The sequence below is a fragment of the Mixophyes fleayi genome, chromosome 6 (assembly GCF_038048845.1).
Source record: "Mixophyes fleayi isolate aMixFle1 chromosome 6, aMixFle1.hap1, whole genome shotgun sequence".
NCBI classification, from domain to species: Eukaryota; Metazoa; Chordata; class Amphibia; order Anura; family Limnodynastidae; genus Mixophyes; species Mixophyes fleayi.
This window is the reverse complement of record NC_134407.1, coordinates 193,628,615-193,650,688: the sequence shown is the minus strand read 5'-3', so window position 1 is coordinate 193,650,688 and position 22,074 is coordinate 193,628,615. Positions and strand designations below refer to the sequence as shown.

Genomic DNA, 22,074 nt, shown 5'->3' with positions numbered 1-22,074 from the left:
GTGATCCCACAAGTTGTGCATACCTTGACAATAGTTATATCCGAATTTCAACATTTTTGTGCTATTTTGTGTGGGATAAAACATTTTCTCTTTTTAAAAATCTCTCTGGTAGTTGCAACATTTGGCTGCCAATTACACCGACTCAGGCTCACAGCTCTCTGCATGTTATGTAAAGGAAAAGAGGTCAGGTATAGGGGGCAGATTTTACAGTACACAGTCCACAGAGCAGCCAGATCTCAGAGGGGTGTTCCGAAGCCTCTCTGCTTACTACATCATGTGACTGTGGTTGCCACGGTAGTTCATGATACTGTGCAGAATTATAAATCATTAATAGCAGCCGGAAGAAATAAATCAGGGAACGTTGTAAATATCAACATTCTTCTTATTGCCTGCCTCAGTGATTTATGTTAAAAATAAAAACACATATCTTTTTTCATGGAATCCGTAGCCATGTTCCAAAATTTAGTGGAAAGCCATCTCAGAAGAGTGGAGGCAGTCATAGCCGCAAAGGGGGGGACCAATTACATATTATTGCCTACGGTTTTGGAATGAGATGTTCAACAAGCACCTATGGGTGTGATGTTCGGGTGGCCAAATACTTTTTGTGTCTACTCTTTGGGCTCTGTCACTAGGAATCGTCCCAACCTGTTCCTGTGTTCATAGTTTTTATGTCTACATCTACTACTAAATGTGTTCATTAACTGTTTATTAAGAATAGAAATTAAATGATGTTGCAGAACAGGGAGATCTGAGAGTAGAGTCATCATTTATGCTGTATTTCTAAGGTTGCTATACATGTAATTAAATCAGCAATTCTAACATCTTGCAGTTTCCTGTGATGTGAACCTACTTCTATTAGCTTCCTCCTAATAACACATTTATGTGCCTCTTATAAGTCACTGGGGATATTTCAGATGCATCATTATGCTATATAATCTAATCTCCAATTGTTGTGGCTCTATGCCCTTTGACCTTCCTTTATTTGGAAAAGTGACTTCGTTAGACGCCATATAGATGCTTTGGGAGCTTGATTGGGTAGTGAAAGTTTAATGGTGACCGGGGCGTTTCCTGTTGCTGAGGAGCGGCTCTTTGTAATCTGTCTATGAGAGATAAAGAAATAATCAATTTTAGTGTAGGAGGAATGTTAATGTAAGATGAAGGTGTAGTCACAATCGTTTGGGTAATACAAGAACCAACAGCTATTGACCTGTAGCTCATGCAGCAGCCTGAGGTCTTTGCAAAGCTGCCCCTGAAGGCACAGATAAAAAAGATCCATATATTGCACAGTTTCTCAAAAGGAATACAGCATGAGAGTACGCAGACAGAGATGGTGTCTTTCCTTGATCTCGGAACTCTGTGAAAGCATTCTGCTGTATGCCAATGTTCCATTGCAGTAAAGTTGGTTCTATCCATTCTGGTATCTTGATCGGTGGGAGTATTAGAGCTTTGCTGGAGTTATCAAGATATCAAGATTTTCTTTTGGTGCAATGTGTGTGCAATGTAAAGGTTTTGGTATATTGTGATTCGTTAACTTCCACACCATCTAGTCTGCAACATTTTTGCAGTATTTTTTCTTTGATGTTAATGTAGTGCAGTCTACATATGATATCTCTTGCTGATCCAGGAGCAGGCGTGTTCTATGAGTCCTAGTGAAAGCTAGAATGGTGTGAGGAGGATTTCTAATTGAAGATTTTTTGTGTGGGGGAGTCTCTTCAGGTAGGACTCTTATCCTGAAATGAATTCACCCGCATATCAAAATATTTGAGGCGTCTACCTTGATCTATCTTATGACTGGATTGAGAGATTAATGCCAGGCTCTTAGTTTCTAAGGTTTCATTTGTTTGTATTTTTCACTTCTTCTAGCGCTGTAAGGTGGGAGGTTATCGGTGTGATATCCGCCTAGTAGAGTAGATATTTTGGTCTTAACATTATTTTGCGTTTTGTTTTCAGAGGTATGGAAGTCATCCCAGTCAAACACACTTTGAGCTCTCTTTCCATTTGCAATATAAAAGGAGGAACCTTTGACTTATGAATTATGGGGAGTCATTATTTATTGATTAGAGGATAAAATTAATTTAGAATTCACTTTAATGGTGACAGATATTATTTTTCTTTATATTAAGGGGACAATATTATTGTATTATATTTTGGGGGCAGTATGAATATATAATTATATTAAGGGGGCAATATTGTTTGATTTGCTAATGTGGGCAATAATTATTTATGATGGGGCATACTTATCCACTCTCCCACTCTAGAAGATTCCCAAATTTTGCAGAGTCCTCCCGGAAGAGTTCCCAAATCTTGGTGGAGGTGGGGCTTAATGACTCAATTTGCGTCATCAAGTACACGCCCCCACGCTATGCAGTGATGTGAATTTGGGTATATCACAGCAGGGGGCATGGCCACGGTGACTAAGTATGTGCTGAGGGCACACTCGTGGCACTCCCTATTGCCTTCGGTAATATAATAATACAATAACAATTTCCCCTTTAATATAATGAACAATAAAATCCGTCATCATAAGTTAATTAATTATAAATTAATTTTGCCCTTTAGTCAATATATTAATGATTGTCCCCCACAATTTTTAAGCCAATGGTGCCTCCTTTTATGTTCTAAATGGAAAGATAGATTAAACTGCATTCTGTTTAATCTATCTCGCCTCTCACAATGATCTCTTTTGTTGTGGTTGGTTTGCCGGCCGTTACTTAGTAAATCGGACTGTATTTTGATCATGTTAAAAATCAGGATGGCGATTTGAAAAATGGGGGTTTCTTGGACTGTGTTTTTATACTGGTCGGGTTAAGCAAACTGCCTTTTAGTAAATTTACCCCTAGGTCTAATTCAGATGCTGAACTGACAATTACTGAGATGACCAGGGGCTAGATTTACTAAACTGCGGGTTTGAAAAAGAGGAGATGTTGCCTATAGCAACCAATCAGATTCTAGCTGTCATTTCCTAGAATGTACTAAATAAATGATCGCTAGAATCTGATTGGTTGCTATGGGCAACATCTCCACATCTCCACTTTTTCAAACCCGCAGTTTAGTAAATAATATACCCCTAGGTGGTTTGTATGCCTTGAATAGGGGAACGCCCAGTTATACGTCCCTAAAAGTCTTGATAGTTGGGAACAGAGGGAATAATCTGACAAATTAAATCTTCATACTTCACCATGTTTGGGTGAATAAAATTAGGTTATGTGTTGATCAGTTTAAATCTTTCGAATTACAGCAATTGCTAGTGATAAATAAAAGTGTTCATTATAAGATGTAGCAGTGATGTTGTAGCTATTCTTTAAGCTGTCTATCTTGTAAAATATTCTTCAAATGTCATGGTATTTTTCCTGTAAGGTAATTATCATTCTTCATTCACCTGTAGGATTTTCGTCCTGGGTATCGGATTTTTTACCCTCTGCTTCCTGATGACATCGCTGGGCGGTCAGTTTTCGGCCAAACGCTTGGCAGATTCTCCATTCACCATCCGGACGGAAGGTTGGTGCTTCATATATTAAGATGTTCTGTAAAGTGAATAATCCCAGTTATGGCTATAATGGTTACAGAGAAGCATTGATGGGACTAAAAATGCCTAAGGGAAAAAAAGGCTAATGAGTGGCCCCCAGATGATAGATAGCGTGAGTTACACTGCCGAGGAAACAGAAATAATATAAGGTATATGGCCCAGCTCGCCCGGAAGGAATCTGAGGTATAAAACACACACAGCGCACTCAAACAGTATACGTACACAGCAGGAAACAGAGATAACATGAAATATGTGTTGGTGCACACAGAAATAATGTGACGTATATGGGAGAGAGCACACAGACAGAATATAGCATATAGTAGATCACGTACAGAAAGAATATGAATAATATCAGTGCAGCTGAACTATTTTCTACATGTGTCATAAAATATCATTATGAAACGTGTGGCCATTAAGGGGCACATTTATCATCACTCGCAAAATATGAAAAATAGTTTTCAATCCTTATTGCATTGATAAGGATTGAACTCTTTCTCATATTTATTAAAAAAGCAACACAGGAACAGCAGTTCCGAAAAACTGCTGTTCCTGTGAAGTAGAAATCATACTTACCACAGCTGCTTCGTTCCCGAAGCAGTATGTGGTCAACGGGGGTCCTGTTCTTACTCCAGTGCGCATGCGCCGAGTGAAACCCTCGTGCATGCGCACAAACATCTCTGTTCTCTATCGGCAATTATAGTTTGCAGAGAGAGAGTGTGAATGACAGGGAGGGATCATGTGATCCCTCCACACATGCGCTGTCCAGCTCTACTCGTCGGAGCAGAGCTAACAGCACTGAAACTTTTCATTAATGATAATGTACGCCAGCTTCAGCTGGCTTACATTATCAAGACAAGTTCCCGAAAAAATCTATTTTTCGGAACTTGTTAGATTGGAAGAGCGAGCAGTCACCATACTATTAAATGGTGACTACTCCCCAAAACGAAGCAGAATGTAAAGCAGCAGATATCCACGATATCTGCTGCGATGCATCTTTAATAAATATGCGGGGCACACATCGGGCCATGGATTCTATGTTAAGTGCACGTTAGTGCACCATCACAGTTTGTTAAATATACCCCTAAATTGTATACAAATGTTGGTGTGTTGAAATGTTTTATGTCGGGGCAGATATCTGAAAGTCGGGTCATCTTAGAAGAATGTGCAAGCAAATTACTTACATTTTCAGATGCACAAAGTGGAAGAAAATATCTACATACAGTCAAGCAGCTTTTCTTTATATAATAACAATAATGCAAGAAATATAAATATAGACTTTACACCCTAATACTATATACCAGTTGGATATACCATATTTCCCCAAAATAAGACCTAACCCAAAAATAAGCCCTAGTATGATTTTTCAGGATGCTGGTTATATAAGTCCTACCCCAAAAATAAGTCCCAGTTAAGATCGTCAGCCAGATGGACGCATTTAGTACGTCCGTTGCAACACACACGATGGACGTACTGAATTATAAAATAATATTATTAATATATGTCGCAAGAAATTCAGGCTGGAATTCGTGATTTGGAGAGTTTTATATGACGATGTTCCAGAAGAAGATGACATGACTGCATTTGAATAAAGGTAGATGTTTGTACATGACTAAATGTAGATTGTTGTACATGAAAAAATAAGGCATCCACTGAAAATAAGCCCTAATGTTTCTTTTGGAGCAAAAATTAATATAAGACTCTGTCTTATTTTCGGGGACATACGGTAACATAAATGTAAGCTGGGAGTTGAAAGAAAGTAAAAGAATAGTGAAAAGCATAATACTAATCACTGTTAGAGGCCAAAAAGTTATAGCAAAATATTGTACCAGAAAGTTTTGATTTGAAGTGTAAAAGTAGAAAATGATGTTTTGATGGTCTTGGGGTCACTGAAGATCTCCGCTAGAAATGGAAATATTTAATGCAACATGTTCTAAAAAAGTAGTTTTATGTACAGGTAATAATTGGCTGATATCTTATGATCCTTTTCGGACAGTGCCAATGCCGTGAGACCAGCAGTTGGTATGTAGGCAGCCAGCGGTACTGAGAAATGCCTCATTTGTGCTACGGTGTTCATACAGGATGAAACTCCACAACCGACTGCCGATCCTGATTAGCATCTGACCAGAATCCGTCAGATGTTGTTCACTTATTGTGCCACATAGGATTCTTATGCTTCGGTGGTCACATCTTCACGTGTGTAAGCACTTTTATTACACAGACAGAGACTGCTTGCAAATAACGGCAGACCCATTAAAATTATTATAATTATAGCAAGTGCTAGAGCTTTACTGATGTTAATTAAATTGTACAAGAATCATCAGATTCCAGACGGTTTAACATCCTCCCTTAAATTCTGTAAAGTAACCTATAAATTACCATATATAAATGTGTGCCACTACTGTTTCCAGCCTCTTTGGGTCCCATAGTGTTACACTGCTCTACTAGCAATGGGAGTTTACACATAGGTATATAGACATCACATTTTCTGAATGTGAAAAGGGATATATTTTAGTGTATGCATTGCAGTAAAATAACAATAATTTGGGGAGTGAATACACAATCGGTCAATGAGAAGCGGCTAGCTAGAGATGATCATCCTCTTCATTGCATTAGCCCTACAGCAATTGCAAGAGATACCAGGGGCGCACGCAAGATCCCCCCCCCCCAAAAAAAAAATATGCGCAGAAGCTCCATTTTGGCGGCACTGTATCGTACAGCAGCCGCGGCGCTGTCGAAGAAGCGTCCACGGCGGTGCTGTATTGTGTAACAATACAGCACCGCCGCGGATGCTTCTTTGACAGCGCCGCGGCTCCTGCACAGTAAAGTGCTGCTATGTAGGGGTACTGTTTAGCCCCCGTTCTTCGCGGAGGGGAGGGGTTTCTGGAGAACCAGAAACCGCCCCTGGATACTCCTCATAAAAGGTGTACCTGGGGATGCATACACATCTAATTTTGTTGCAAATACCAGCTAGAGGTGAGTAGTCTAGATTTATTCCTTTCTGCTATTGTACCTGTGTATCATTATTGCTGTTATGGGCAGCACGGTGGTTTAGTGGTTAGCACTTCTGCCTCACAGCTCTTGGGTCATGATTCCCAACCATGGCCTTATCTGTATGGAGTTTGTATGTTATCCCTTTGTTTGCATGGGTTTCCTCCAGGTGCTCCGTTTTCCGCCCACAATCCAAAAACATACTAGTAGATTAATTGGCTGCTATCAAATTGACCCTAGTCTATGTGTGTATGTTGGGGAATTTAGACTGTAAGCTCCAATGGGGCAGGGAGTGACAAATATTCGCTGTACAGCTTGCAGAATTAGTGGCTATATATATATATATATATATATATATATATATATATATATATATATATATATATATATATATATATATATATATATATATAAATAAATGATAATGATTGGGGTTTGCGGTGGGATCTCCATAGTACAGTGATGCCTTTTTATAGCACTGGTGGGATACTAATATTTAGCTTCCAAAAAAGAGATGAAGGTTTGCTATACCTGCATGATATACTGCTTGTGCAGTGTTAATATCCGTCGTAGCTGCAAGCATGACAAAGAAAGCCAAATCTGTCATTTTAGTTTACAATAACTTATAGTACATTCAGTCTTTAACAGTATAGAGAGAACTTATGGGTATGGGAAATGAGGTCTGTAGTAAGAACTGGAAAATGTTGGAAGCTTCATCATTTTATAACAAAGGTGGTGTTCTTGTGTTACATAGGGAAAGGATTATCGGTGGTAGGTACACAGATAAAATATAGAGGTCATACAATATGCGGCACACACATAGCCAATGCACACAGGCAGAAAAATTCAAACACAAACCACACACACACACATACCCATGCATTATAGCAGCTTTGCTGTGCGTAGAATTCCATTCTCATACTCCACTGCTCAGATAATGAAATCTTCAGGCTGGAGGGAGGGGGGGATATTGCCACAGCAGCTTAAACTCTTCTGGGAGCTGTTGAGAATTGGAATCAAAGACAACTTTATAAACCCCTCCAGCAATTTCTCCCTCCCCCAACTTATGAGGACCGACAGAGCCCCAAGAGGCTGGGAGTGATGAGGAGAGCGCAAGAAAACCTGCAGCATAATCCAGGCCGAGAGTAATAATTATACACACAGCTACATGTTTAATGTATGAGTACTGTCTGTGTCAGTGTGTCACCCTGCAGACAGAGAATGGGTTCTAAGTCCCAAAAATTTCTGCTGTCCTCTGTCACTGTGTCACTTTGCATATGAGCTACGGAGTTTACGAAGCAGAGCAAGATCTTATGGATTATTCAAATTAATAGGTCTCTAGTGTCTTCAGACGAAGAAATTACATTGCGAAGGGCTAAACCTTAATAGATGTGGTGCCTTGTCTGTCCTATGTCTTTTCTGTGTGTGAAATCATTGTATTTGTATATGTTTACAAATATTCCTTGTGTTTCTTATGTTATTTTGAATACAGACTGCATGGGCACTAGGTGTTGTTGAATAATATCATTAATTATATGGGCCAGCGATTGTAGTCCAGGCTATGGACCCAGGTGTACCATGTCTTGGGGCTAGGTTGGGTTCTGGGCATCACCGTGATTGCTATGGATGGTATAGGAGTGTTGGCAAGGGAGGACGGCAGAACAATTGCCCATCAAGCATCTCTCGTTTTTACAGATGAGGGCTGGCACTGAGAGAAGATTGGCGCTTCCTTCAGTGTGGTAATTAGTGCACTAAGCAGTACACAGTCACTGAATATATACCCTACAGAGCTGTGCAGCTGTTTAAAGAGTCTCTACGGCCCAAACAAGCAGTCACATAGCAAATTTCCCCTCCAGGCTTCAGAAGCACAAATAGGTACAGCTATGATTTTTTTTCGAGAGAGAGCATGACGGCTCGCTCATCAGGCATTTTCTCTGTATAACTTACCATAATAGCGTGCGAGGTTGAGCTACTGTACCATGGTCCATTTACTGGTGACCAAATGTCAGTCCTAATGCTGGTGGATGTACAAAATTTACCAGCTTGTTTAATAAAGGACTATCCACACACTAGATTAAAACAGTTGATCAGTCAGGAAGGTGGTCGGCTTACCCATTTCTTTGTAGCTTTGGGGTACATTCCCTTAAAGATCTCGAGTGGTATCCTTAGGGATAAGTATTTGGAGCATCTGACTGATTTCCCTCATATGGCAAACACTAGGTTGGTGTCTTTGGGTGATGATACGTCCGTATGTATCGTATGAAATAAAGATTTCCTGATGCGGTTGCTGTGGTTCCAAAGCACAAAAGTTTTATTTGCAAAATAGGTTACAGGGTAAAGTATCGCATGCACACGACTGCGCGGTGCGCACCAACATCAAGCTTCTTTCGGAAAGCTCTGGTTTATAAAGTCAGAGATTAACAATTTATGCACTGCACAGTCATAAAAATCAGTGACATCACAAAGATACACAGATACAGTATTAAGGACACACTCATAGGTCGATGGGTCATTCAGGGGCGGAACTAGTGAGCTGTGGGCCCTGGTGCGGGGAAGAGAGAGCCGGGGCCCACAGCTCACCAGCTTCCCATGCAGGGGGCCCCATTATCACCAATGGTAGTTCTGCCACTGGCCCCATTTGTTGATTCTTCTGGTGATTGTTCATAGAGATGAGGGTCATCTTTCCCATGTGTGGTCAGGTGTCCTTCCTCAGGCTCCCACCCCTGGACCTGTATAAACTGGTACTTTTATGACCTCTCTGGAGTTCCTATTTGGTGCATGAAAAGTAATATTGGTTATGATGAACGTTTGCAAAGCGTTCACAACGCTTCATAAATAATACCGGAAACGTTCTCATGCGGTTGTGAACATAATGAGACCAAACGCAATATAATTAATATGTTACAAACATTTAATTAGCTTTTTCACACTATTATATTTTATATTAATTGAAATAGAGTAAACATATTTGCATGTTGTTATTTGCTAAGATTATTCTTGGTTGCGTCCTAATCGCATTGCAACCGATGTAAGTGTACATAAATTATTGATTACCAACTTTATCTAATTATTTAGCCTCAACAGTGATCTCTCTTCTTTGAGCACCAGGTTTAAGGGCTTATTTATTAAAAAGTGGCGAGAACGATGATTTCCTATCGCCGCTTATCATGGATATAGAAAATCTGTTATCGCCACCATTTATCAATAAATGTACAAATCCCTGAGACTGGCCCAGTGATTTGGTAAGATAAGCCATAGTACTGCCGCCCAGTATCACAGAGGTAGCTGAGTATCGCTCAGGACAAAACCCTGTCACTGTCGGCATATGTGACAAGAGCATTTATTTTATTTATAGGGGATATCACTGTTGCACACTTTCAGATCCTTTATAGGTCTTCTAGAGGACCAGGAGACAGTTTACAGTCCTGTGACACCAAGCCTCTCTATGCCATTCTGTCCATTGTCTGCTCTTCCAACAGATTCGTTCGGTCTGGCCTAGTGTCATTGCGCAGCTGGTTGGCAATAATGTACTGCAGGAGGGGTCCAGTAAGGATGTCTATTTGTTTTCAGTTCTGGGCATGGGAGAGTCACGTGGAGCCTTGCGCAGAATGAACGACATATTAGAGACCCTGGTGAGGAGAATGGACATCTTGGCACGACTGGAAAATGTCAGCGAGTCTCGGAGGGCAGAGGACACTGGACATTTTACTTTGGACAGGTCTGTAACCTCTTTATTTGTATTCTGAATTGAATTTCAATAATAACTCAAATCCACCTCTGTTCCCAGCACGTTGGCACCACGCTGTGCAATATAGACTCACAAACAAACCTTATATTCTCTGTTTGTGACCAAATTATAACTTATTTATTACACAATTATCTTTGCACTTTACAGTACAGTGGGGAAAGGCGGATGATCAGTGTAAACAGGAATTGTCAGTTCATTCCACAACTCGGAGCTATACACAGAATATGACTCTGTGCAGTGTCTCTGTACTAATCCTGACAGTTCTGTGCCAACCTCTGGAATCTTACATTTTACAGCTTTGCTGCAAAGCATTCTGGGAAATGTCTGTCTAGTCAACTTCGCTTAATAGGGAGAATGGTGTAGCCACATGATTTTATTTGAGCCCAGCATAAGTTTATCTGTATGCAAGCATGAAGTGTCTATATACGTTGTTGCTGAAATACACTAAACTGTAAAGTCTGAGTGTGATTTATTTTCTTATTATAAGCAAAGAAATAGGCGCCATTCTGCTTGTGGGGACATCCTTCCATACTTGTTTAAAAGACAGAACTCAGAGTATGGAAGTATGGGGCTAGCTCACACTACAGTAAGGACACCGCATGTCAGTCGGGCTGTTTGTATATGTCTTGCAGTGTGCAGTCACTGGGTCTAATGGAGAAGATTCAAGCAATTGCTCAAAATGTGTCTGACATAGCAGTCAAAGTGGATCAGATCCTGCGAAACAGCCTTCTGAGAGGAAAAGGTGAGCAGTGTCCGATAACTAGATATAACCTCAATAGGAAATCACCTGGATCTATGTGCTGCAAAGACAACTTTGCACTTCTGCGAAAACATCTGAGGCAACTGGCTTGGACAGCAGGTTTGGAGGGAGCAATATGTTGAAAATGAATTACATTTTTTTTTCTTTTTTAATAAAAATATAACAATAGTCTAAATTAATGGTTTCTATGGAATCTTTGTGGTAGCTGAAATACTGATTAATGAGACAATCATTGTCTTTTGTAGCGTAAACTACTCATTTCTAGAAGGAAGACTAGGCACTTTTTGCTGCAAAGTCACATTCAAAAGACTATTGGTAGAAGTTGCAGTGGTTGACCCAGCCCAGGGACCCATAATACCATACCCTACCCTCTTATATTGGCTTAGTGAGGCCCTCCAGAGATCTAGCTCTCTTTTTGTATTCCTACTGGCAAACTCACACCATAACGGATTACCTGCACTTTGTCTGATTCACAAGAAGCCAACTGGAAGCAGCCAGAGAAGTGGTAAACTATTACAATGTAGGCTACCAATACCTCCCGAGGGCTACGTGTCTCGTTCCTCAGTGTGGTCACGGCTTCAGCTTCCTAGTGAACTGATAGGCTATATTGTCATGTAGAGTCATACATCCCTCCAAATAGCTTTTTCACTGTGTGTCCATTGTGTGTGTGTTTGCAGCAGGTACACTTTAAGGAGATCAAATATATGGTAGTCCTAGTTTGATGACTATTTTTACGTGTTGGATTGTTATATGTATGTTTTAGTGCTTGATGGCCGGAGAGATCCTTGTGACATTCCAAGAGACCCGTGGTTCCCTGACTGCTTAGGAAAAGTAGAGGTATGTGCAATGGACTAAAGTCAAATAAGTAGATCAAACGTCCAAGGACAGTACAAACTAATCTTGTATAAATAAAATGTGACAAATATTTTGCACTTCGAAATATTTAGTAAATAATAATTGATACCATCCATGTAACAGTAACCACTTAGTTACTACATAGTGCATGTAATCTTTTTACGAACGCCTGGGTCAACAGTGACAGAGCAACTGAGAAATATCAGCAAGACCTCTGCATATCCTTAACAGTATTAATTAATGTCAGGCTCAAGGTTAAGTCGGTATCTGTAAAATTAAAAAGTAAATGAAAAGAAACCTCAATAGTTCAGGCACCCGGGTTATCAACCAAGGCCTCTTGTCTAGAGCCTGAGTACTAATGTGGTCGACTTGTCAAGCCAAAGTTGCCATATTTTATAAAACTTGTCTGGGTAGCCCCAATGGCTCAGATTATGTTCTTGTAGAGGAGTGAGGTGTTACCTAGTATAAACCTTTGGCGATGAGTAGAAGCTCTAATGGAGAAGCTATCACAGAACTACAGCTTTTCTGGCCGGGTAATAATTAGTAATTAATATGGGGGAGGGCAATCCTTTCAATAAACCACAGGAGACTTGCTTTACGAGAGAAAGAGTCCATGAACCGTCCATGAAATATTAATTGCCTTATTAATAAACTGCTAGCTCAGGACATGACCAAAAAGGTAGACGTCTTGCTTCAAGAGCTACTTTTTACTCTGACAAGTAAAGTCTGAGTTCTGTCGAATAAGGAATTATCAGGGATCAAATAAGATGTTTGAATTAAGCATATCAACGTCAACCTTTCCCACAAATGTAGGGATAATTTGGTTGGCTCTTCAAGAATGTCATCCCAGTCTGTATCACCAATGAGCACCCACCTTGCCTTGTATAGAACACAGGTGAGTTTTTTTTAACATCACCCCTACAAGGTAAGAAATGACTGGGAGGCCCGAGAGGCAGTGTTTAAAAAGAGAACCGTTTCATTTTGACATTTCCCAATGCATTTGGTGCTCAACTAATTATATATATATATATATATATATATATATATATATATATATATATATATATATATATATATATATATATATATATATATATATTCATATTCTATATCCTTGTTTAGTGAGCAGGTAACTGTTAATTCTACGCCATCTTTTGGTTGGCACTCTCCCATGATCCCATGCTGACTGTGCATTGTGTTTCAGTGGATGCGATCACGCTGGACTTCAGACCCGTGTTATGCTTTCTATGGAGTGGATGGCACAGAGTGCTCCTTCCTGGTGTACCTGAGTGAGGTGGAATGGTTTTGTCCAGTGTTGCCATGGAGAAATCAATCTATCAGTCCCTTTTTCAAACCCCACCCCAAAAAGCAGGTATGAATTTCGTTTTATAGAAATATATGATAAAAGAAAAACAGTACGGAATGCAGTGACATAATTGTGCACAGAAAAAGCTTTTTAGTGCAATATATTTAACCGCTTCATGCAGTGCTGTCACTATAGTATCCAGCGTTATATAGTATCTAAACTACTTGACTATGGAATACGTCTCTGTGTCTGTCTCATAAGTGCTTTCTGTACTTCCCAGGCCGCCTTTCGCACAGAGCTCTCCTCTCTCCTTGACCTAATGGAAACTGGCAAAGACTCTCTGATTTTTATGAAGAAGAGACTGAGGAGGCTAGAGGCTCAGTGGCTGTTGGCTGCCCGGAAGTTAGAGGCCAGGATCCATAACACACCAAAGGAGCAGAAACAGGTGTCAAAATCTTTAATTTTATATTATTTTCTCTGCCTGCAAATATGATACATTTTTATGGGAGAAAAGTTTCAAACTAGATCTTGCCAGTGCAACTAATGTGATATATTTGGATTTTGCAAAAGCGTTTCATATGGCTCAATATAAACATAAAATAACAGTACTTAGTATAGGGCAATGATGGGCAAACTACGGCCCACGGGCCATATCCGGCCCACTTAGAGGTTCTATCCGGCCCGCCAATATTAAAAAAAAATTCATTAAAATATGCATAAAATTATTAGGGCCGACCCTGTGTGTCAGAACCTTCATTTTTATGCCTTCCCAGCTATTTCCTCCATTACACTTCATCCTCCTTCCTAAAGACACTTCGTATGTCAATCACTCAAACACCTGCCCGCCCCCTAATGGCTGAAAGTCATGTGAGAAGAGATGGGCTGGGCCATATATACTAAGGCGGATTTCGATTGCTTGCTGTGTTGTCAGTTAGTGGCTCACCAGAAAGACGGATCTGCAACAAGCTGCTGAAATAAGTGCTGTGTCTGTACGATCGCTGCACTTATAGAGGTAACACTGCTATATAACACCCTCCCGTCCCATTCAAAAATTTGTATTATATATTTCGATATTTGAGTTTTTTAATAAATTATATTGGCCCGCCTAAAGTTTTTCTTTTTTATTTGGCCCGCTCCTGAAAAAGTTTGCCCATCACTGGTCTAGGGGATAAAGTCTAGGGGACAAAGTATTTACATGATTAAAGAATTGGTTAAAGGATAGAAGACAATGTAGTTATAAAGGAACATATTCAGAATGGGTTAAATCACAAATGCCTACTTTTCCTACTTCCACTGCGGCTGATGCTGGAGGCAAGATAAAGAGGAGGTGTACGGGCTTTTTGACATGATTTGCATAATCAAGTGGGAGGGCTACCACGCCATCAAGCCACACCGACCTTAATAATCCGTGATACTCCGTGTTTCCTGGAGCAGTGATGTTTGACATGGTGGTTAATGTCTCCCAAACTTTCTGGGAGAGTAGGCAAGTTTGGGCTAAATCTATTAGTGGTGTACCACGGGGATCAGCTTTGGGTCCTGTCTTTTTCAATCTGTTTATTAAAGGCCTTGTAAACAGCTTAGAATGTAAGGCGTTACATTTTCTGATGACACTAAGCTTACAGTGCTAATAAATGGCTAGTAACTTGCTACAGAAAGATTTAGAAAAAATGGCAAACTGAACGGCTACATGCAGATGAAGAATAATGTAGGGCTTTTCAACTAGACATTGGTGATAACTATACAAGTTAAACATTAAATGGAATACAATTAGAGATAACTGAATGAAAAAGGACTTGGGAATATTGCGAACACAGTAAGCTGAGAAGTAACACACAATGCCAGGCAGCAGCTGCAACAGCAGATAAAATACTGGGATGCAGATATATACTCTTCTGAGCATGTGCAATCTGGCGCATGCCCAGCCCAGAAGAGGGTACCGCACTGCTCTTTTCAGAGCAGATAGGGAGCATTGGGGTTCCACTGGATAAAGGCTTGTGATGCAAACATAGTATTACCGTTGTATTCATCAATAGTTAGACTACATCTTATATATTATGTGCTAGAGGACATTGTGGGGTGTGATTGATCCAGAGATGATTGCTTCATGTTTTGGGGTAAGGAATATATTTTTTTCCCCTGAAAGACTAAATTTACAACTGTCCTACTGAGGGTTTTCTTTTGTCTTCCTCTGAATCCACACAATTAGAATTTTGGGAATGTGGAACCTGATAGACCTTCGTCTTTTCTCACCGTATTAACTATGTGCCGACCTCATATTCCAACCTTTCTATCTTCTATTTGTTGGATTTTCTAACTAATCTTCAATCTCATTCTCTTTTATATCCCTCCAGATCCTTGTACACATTGGGTTTCTGACAGAGGAGTCTGGTGATGTCTTCAGTCCAAGAGTGCTGAAAGGAGGACCTCTGGGTGAGATGGTGCAGTGGGCAGATATCCTCGCTGCCCTGTATGTGTTGGGCCACAGTCTAAAAATAACAGTGTCTGTGAAAGAATTGCAGAGGTGAGTATAGTAACAGTGTAGTTAATCTCTACGTAAACATTATATATATATATATGCCTAGATGACGGGAGTGATGGGTTTGTTATTAATGCAAATTATACTTACCCTGCCTTGAAAAGCATAAGCCTCTTTCCACACATAGGGACTGATTCATTAAGGATCTTAACTTGAGAAACTTCTTATTTCAGTCTCCTGGACAAAACCATGTTACAAGGCAAGGGGTGCAAATTAGGATTTTGTTTTGCACCTAAATTAAATACTGACTGTTTTATCATGTAGCGCACAAATATCAACTTTAAATTTCAGTGTACAAATAAGCTATCAAGTATTTGTGTGCTACATGAAAATACAGTCAATATTTAACTTATGTGGAAAAGAAAATCCTAATTTGCACCCCTTGCATTGTAACATGGTTTTGTCCAGGAGACTGAAATAAGAAGTTTCTCAAGTTAAGATCCTTAATGAATCAGGCCCATATTTCTTATTGATACAAAGAATTATCCAACCTTTTAAAAAGATTTTGTTGGATGCACAGTGATTCTGTGCATACATGTTAAGAGCTTGTATTACCTGAGGATGTTCTGCTCTGCTGAGGCTCCGTTCTGTATTTCAGCTACTTAGGTGTCCCACCTGGAAGGGGAAATTGCCCACTGACGGAACCTCTAAGTTTTGATCTCATCTACACTGACTACCACGGCATGCAGCAAATGAAGCAGCACATGGGCCTGTCCTTCAGGAAGTACAGGTGAGGAAATAGTGTAAGTGAAGGCCACAACCCCAGACATGAACTAAGATCCCCAAACTGTATGTGGGACTGCCAGGATTCTTTGATCCTTGACTTGTTACTGACCTCTGACCTCGATGCCTGACCTCATGTGGCATCACTTGGCTACTTGAGTATCTTACTGTGACCCAAAGATCCACAACCCATAAGACCCCAGGTTACTAATAGTCAAATCTCCTGTTTACTCCTACCCATAGTTTCCTTTTGTCTGTTGATATATGCCGACATTCCCTAAAACTAATAAGTCCCTGCCCATTAGTCCACATGGACATTTGGTCCCGTAGAAAGGGTCCCAAACATGAATACCCCCCCTCCTGCAGGTGCCGTCTACGTGTGGTGGACACATTTGGGACGGAGCCGGCTTATAACCACGAAGAGTACGCCACCCTCCACGGCTATCGCACAAACTGGGGCTACTGGAACCTGCACCCCAAACAGTTCATGACAATGTTTCGTAAGTCTGGGGAGATAGCTCTGGGAAGGGGTCAACTCAAGTGATCTGACGTCTTGCCAAGCATGCTACATGACATATATATATATATATATATATATATATATATATATGTGTGTGTGTGTGTTGTTTTCATTTGCTGCTTTAGAAAGATGCTGTCATCTGCTGCTAAGTAAAGGGGAGGGGAAGTCTCACCTGTTAGTTTTGTGCACAGATTTGACTGTTGGATAAAGCGGTAGTAATCCCATTGCTGTGTGCTACTCTGTAGATGTCTCCGGTCAGCATTATTTATTATTGCTTTTTACATTGGATCACGTGTTTTGCTATGAATGAATTGCATTTTTGCAGTGGCAAAGACTCTTCATAAGCAGCTATAATAGCAGTGAAACATGCGATAAGACGCCGATACTGGCGATAATTAAATTCAATAAACATAGTAAAACATTTTTTCATTTACTGTAATATAATGATGTCAAATTATAGTAAATTTTATATCAGACTTTACAATTATTGTCTTTTGATGAAACTTCCACTTTATTTTCCCTGCTCTGTAAAAATGCTAATTGTAAATGAACCTCTGTCGATGTCTGTGAGGTTCATTTACTTTCCCCTTATTGTGAGTATGCATCATTTTTCATTACTAGTCCTGGCAACACAACAGCTATTCTAGAGAACATACAATGTTCAGAGCACAAGTCTTTGTTAGTGGTCCACATTGTTTTAAAATGAAGGTCATTTAATGTAATTGCTAGGATACTAAGAGGTGTGAGATAGAAGTGTCAGATTGAAATAACAAGTTGGACAGGGGTTATGGTTGAATAAGCATTAAGTACAGGTTTAATGTGAGCTAATGTATAGGTAGGTTTGATAATGACCAGGGCAATATCTGTGTGGAGTTTGCATGTTCTCCCCGTGTTTGTGTGGGTTTTCTCCGCGTGCTCCCATGTTTTCCCACATCCCAATCACATATTCTTATGGTTAACTGGCTTCTGATAAAAATTATCCCTAGTGTGTGGGATAGGGAGTATAGGAGTATAGTATAAGTATAGTAAGCTTCACTATGGCTGATGTGAATGATTACATGTTGTCTGTAAAGTGCTACATAATATGTAGGCACTATATAAATAAGGATAAATAAACAATGGGGAGCCTGGTAAACTGATGGTGAGTTATAGAGGTTTTCAAGTAGATAGCGGGTGGATACATTCAAAAATATATACACATACACACATAGGGCCTTATTTAGAGTCACGAGCAAGTTTACATCTGTACCATGTCGCGATGCAAGGGACACAAATGTAAAGTTGAGCTAGGATACACCCCCCTCTGAGCTCTAAATTTGTTGCACATTTTAAATTGTGCACCATGTTGCAACATGGATTCGCCAAGGTGCAAAATTGCACCTTCAAGCCGGGATAACTCCTACTTCTAAATGACCAACTAATTTCTTTTGTGCCATCAACACAGCTGTATACTTGCACCTCTCTCATAGCATGGAGCTTGTGCTGCTGTACCTGTCCATTCCCTGATGCACACCATTGTAGTGTCCCGCTCCTGCCTTGCCATTCATTGCAGTGCTGATGTGGCTATGTGTGCTTGTATTGAAGCAGCTTGGTCCATGCATCCTCCAACTGCTCTGCTCCCCTCAACCTGCAGCATTGAGATTTACCTCTACTTGTCGTCTGTTTCAACTCCGTATCCTTGCTCTGCAGCTCACACTCCAGATAATTCCTTTATGGGGTTTGTGACGGATGAACTGAATGAAACGGAGCGCCAACAGATAGCTCAGAACAAGGTCAAAAACATGGCTGTTGTGTATGGGAAGGAAGCTGCCATGTGGAAGGTAAATTACTAAAGTCCCCCCAGTCACTAATGTAAATGTTACCATCCTTATCTGTCTATGTGTTATCTATATATATCTAGCTCACTAAAATCACGTTCCACCAGATATGATGTTAGAAATTCAACCAATGAATTGGGTAAGGGCTGTCTCCAGCGACCCCGCTGCCTCCTTGCCTCTTAGCTCCCATCCACCCCCTATTTAAACATACCACTCACTTTGAGAAATATGATCTTACATCATGTCCTTGTCTTCCTGTGTATCTTGTACTATTACAAGAAACTGCCATGTTAATTGATGTTGTGGCCCAATAATTACTACTACCTTGTGCTCACATGCAAACATGTAGACAATTCTTGTCTTCTGTCACATAGATTTCTCATTCTCTGGATGACAATCTGAAACCAGGACTCATACAAACGGCTGATATAGCGTAGTTAATGTATATATACATCGTCATCCACCAATACAAAATATCCGTAGGTGATAAAGATTTCTTATGGTGTATGAAGACCCTTATAAGCCCATACTTGGCTACCTTGGGCTGGGTCACAGGGTCAGATGCATTTTTTCCCCTTTAAAATGTTTGCAACAGGCTGCTGAGTCTGGTCTTGCCCCCCGGGTTAAAATTTGCCAGCCCTCCCCTGACCCTTCTCCGGATTGGTGTATAGATCACTTTTATAAGCGAGAAAGTAAACTGAAGATCTCCTCAACCACATGTGATCATACTTACAAGACATTTTCTTGCTCTAAGCCTTTGATCAAAGCCTCGATAAAGACTCATTTGGAAGAGTTGACACGCGTCGGCAACATTGTATTCACTCACCAGAGGACGTGTCATTGCTGCTTGAAAGAAATCCATATCTGGAGCGGACCATCAGTCGTTTAATTTCTTTGGGGCTCTAACACATCGACCTTCTGGTATGAGTGTTAAACCTGTTTATATGGATGTCTCACATACATGTTTTTGGAATGTGAGTGCTATGGTGCATTTGATTTTAAAGTTGTAATACACTATATGCTCCCTATTTTTTCATTTATTTATGGTTCATATAGCTTATGGAAAACGGTATTACGAAGAGACCCTGTGAGATATTGAAATGTTCATGATACAAGGCTCAGACCAAGAACATTTCTTGTAAGCATAATCACGTGGTGAGGAGATCTTTCGGTTCACTTTCTTGCTTATAAAAGTGATCTATACACCAATCTGGATAAGGGACGGGTCTCCATGCACCATATATATCTTTAAAACCTACGGATATTTTGTATTGGTGGAGGACTATATGTTTACATTTACTACACTATCAGTGACGCACGCAGGGTGGGGGTTTCTGGGTCTCCAGAAACCCCCCCCCCTCCGCTAACTAAGTGCCCACCATAGTGGCACTGTCCTATACAGCAGCCACGGCGCTGTCAAAAAAGCGTCCGCGGCAGACGCTTCTTTGACAGCACCGCGGCTGCTGTATAGGACAGCGCTGCCGAAACGGAGCGCATGCGCAGCAGCTCTCGAGGGTTTGTTTTTTTTTGTCAGTCCTGCGTGCTCCCCTGACTATATCAGCCTTTTGTATGAGCTCTGGTTTCAGATTGTCATCCAGAGAATAAGAAATCTATGTGACAGTAGACTAGAATTGTCTACATGTATGCATGTCAGCGCCAGGTGTATGTATAATTTTTATTCTTTGATTCTATTTTGGAATTAGGTGAATTTCCGTACACATTTACTATTTATTAATATTAATATCTTTGTCTTATAAGGCGCCACAAAGCCGTACATTACATATACAGAAAACAGAACCAAGGCACAACATGATACAAAAATATATACAAACACAGGTGACAGGGTAAAGCAAATCAGATTATATCTGGGACAGATAGTAAAAGGGATGATAGAAATCTGCGAGACGAAGGCCAAAGCTTAAGAAACAGGGAAAACAGGGCTAGCGAAGCAGGCTAAGAGGTACAGAGGGTGAAGGAGCCGTAGAAGGAGCACACAAGGAAAGAGGACCCTGCTCATGAGAGCTAACAACCTAAAGTGAAAGGGGAGACACAAATAGGGTGGGGGAGAGAGCCGGGACAAGGAAGTTAGGAGGAGGGCTGATAGACTTGAATTAAGAAATGAGTCTTAAGGGCACGCTTGAAGCATTTGAGAGTAGATGCTAACCTGATGGAACGTGGAAGATTGTTCCACAGCAGGGGAGCAGCCCAGGCAAAGTTCTGAAGACGAGAGTGAGAGGAGGTGATCAGTGAAGTAGTGAGGCGGCGGTTAAAGGCAGAGCGGAGGAGGCGGGTAGGAGTGTAGGTAGAGATGAGATTGGAGATGTAGGGAGGGGAAGATTGACTAAGAGCTTTAAAGGTTAGGGTGAGGAGTTTAAATTTAATTCTGTAGGGTATGGGAAGCGAATGTAGTGACTGTTGGAGGGAGCCTGCAGATACAGAGCAGCGGGAGAGAAAAATGAGGTGGGCAGCAGCATTGAGGATAGACTTAAGAGGGTCAAGGCGAGAATCAGGTAGGCCAGAGAGAAGAAGGTTACAGTAGTCAAGTCGAGAGATAACAAGCGAGTGAACAAGGGTTTTCGTGGTTTCCGTGGTAAGAGAGAGACGTATCTTCGATATATTCCGAAGGTGGAAGTAGCAGACTTTTGAGAGGGACAGAATGTGAGGCTTGAATGAGAGGGAGGAATCAAGGATGACCCCAAGGCATCGGACTTGGGGGACAGAAATGAGGGTAGTGTTATTAACAGAAATAGAGAGGGGGGAGGTGGGAGAGTCCTGGCAGGAGGGAAGACTATAAGCTCAGTCTTGGAAATATTGAGTTTAAGGAAGCGTTGGGACATCCAAGATGAGATGGCTGAAAGACAGGAGGAGACACGAGACAGAAGGGAAGGGGAGAGGTCAGGGGATGAAAGATAAATTTGGGTATCATCAGTAAAGAGGTGGTACTGGAGGCCAAAGGAGCGGATGAGGACACCAAGTGAGGAGGTGTAGAGGGAGAAAAGCAGGGGGCCAAGAACGGAGCCTTGAGGAACGCCAACAGGTAGGGGAAGAGGGGGTGATGTAGAGACAGAGAAGGAGCGGTTGGTGAGGTAGGAGGAAAACCAGGAGAGGACAGTGTTACATAGGCCTAAAGATTTGAGAGTTTGCAAAAGGAGTGCGTGGTCAACGGTATCAAAGGCAGCAGAGAGGTCAAGAAGGATAAGAATGGAGTAGTGTCTATTGGATTTAGCGAGGAGAAGGTCATTAGTGACCTTAGTGAGGGCAGTTTCAGTGGAGTGGAGGGGGCAAAAACCAGGCT

General features: G+C 40.9%; 1 protein-coding gene across 1 annotated transcript in view; it reads left to right on the top strand.

Moving 5' to 3' along the window:
* The window catches only part of MGAT5B (alpha-1,6-mannosylglycoprotein 6-beta-N-acetylglucosaminyltransferase B), a 76,949-nt gene that overhangs the window by 24,514 nt on the left and 30,361 nt on the right, over positions 1–22,074 (top strand). The window contains exons 3-12 of the mRNA XM_075177748.1: positions 3,386–3,498; positions 10,085–10,232; positions 10,895–11,004; positions 11,786–11,859; positions 13,082–13,249; positions 13,464–13,628; positions 15,535–15,704; positions 16,318–16,449; positions 16,809–16,942; positions 18,652–18,782. Coding sequence (XP_075033849.1) covers positions 3,386–3,498; positions 10,085–10,232; positions 10,895–11,004; positions 11,786–11,859; positions 13,082–13,249; positions 13,464–13,628; positions 15,535–15,704; positions 16,318–16,449; positions 16,809–16,942; positions 18,652–18,782 — 1,345 coding nt within the window. The remainder of the gene's footprint in view (positions 1–3,385; positions 3,499–10,084; positions 10,233–10,894; positions 11,005–11,785; positions 11,860–13,081; positions 13,250–13,463; positions 13,629–15,534; positions 15,705–16,317; positions 16,450–16,808; positions 16,943–18,651; positions 18,783–22,074) is intronic.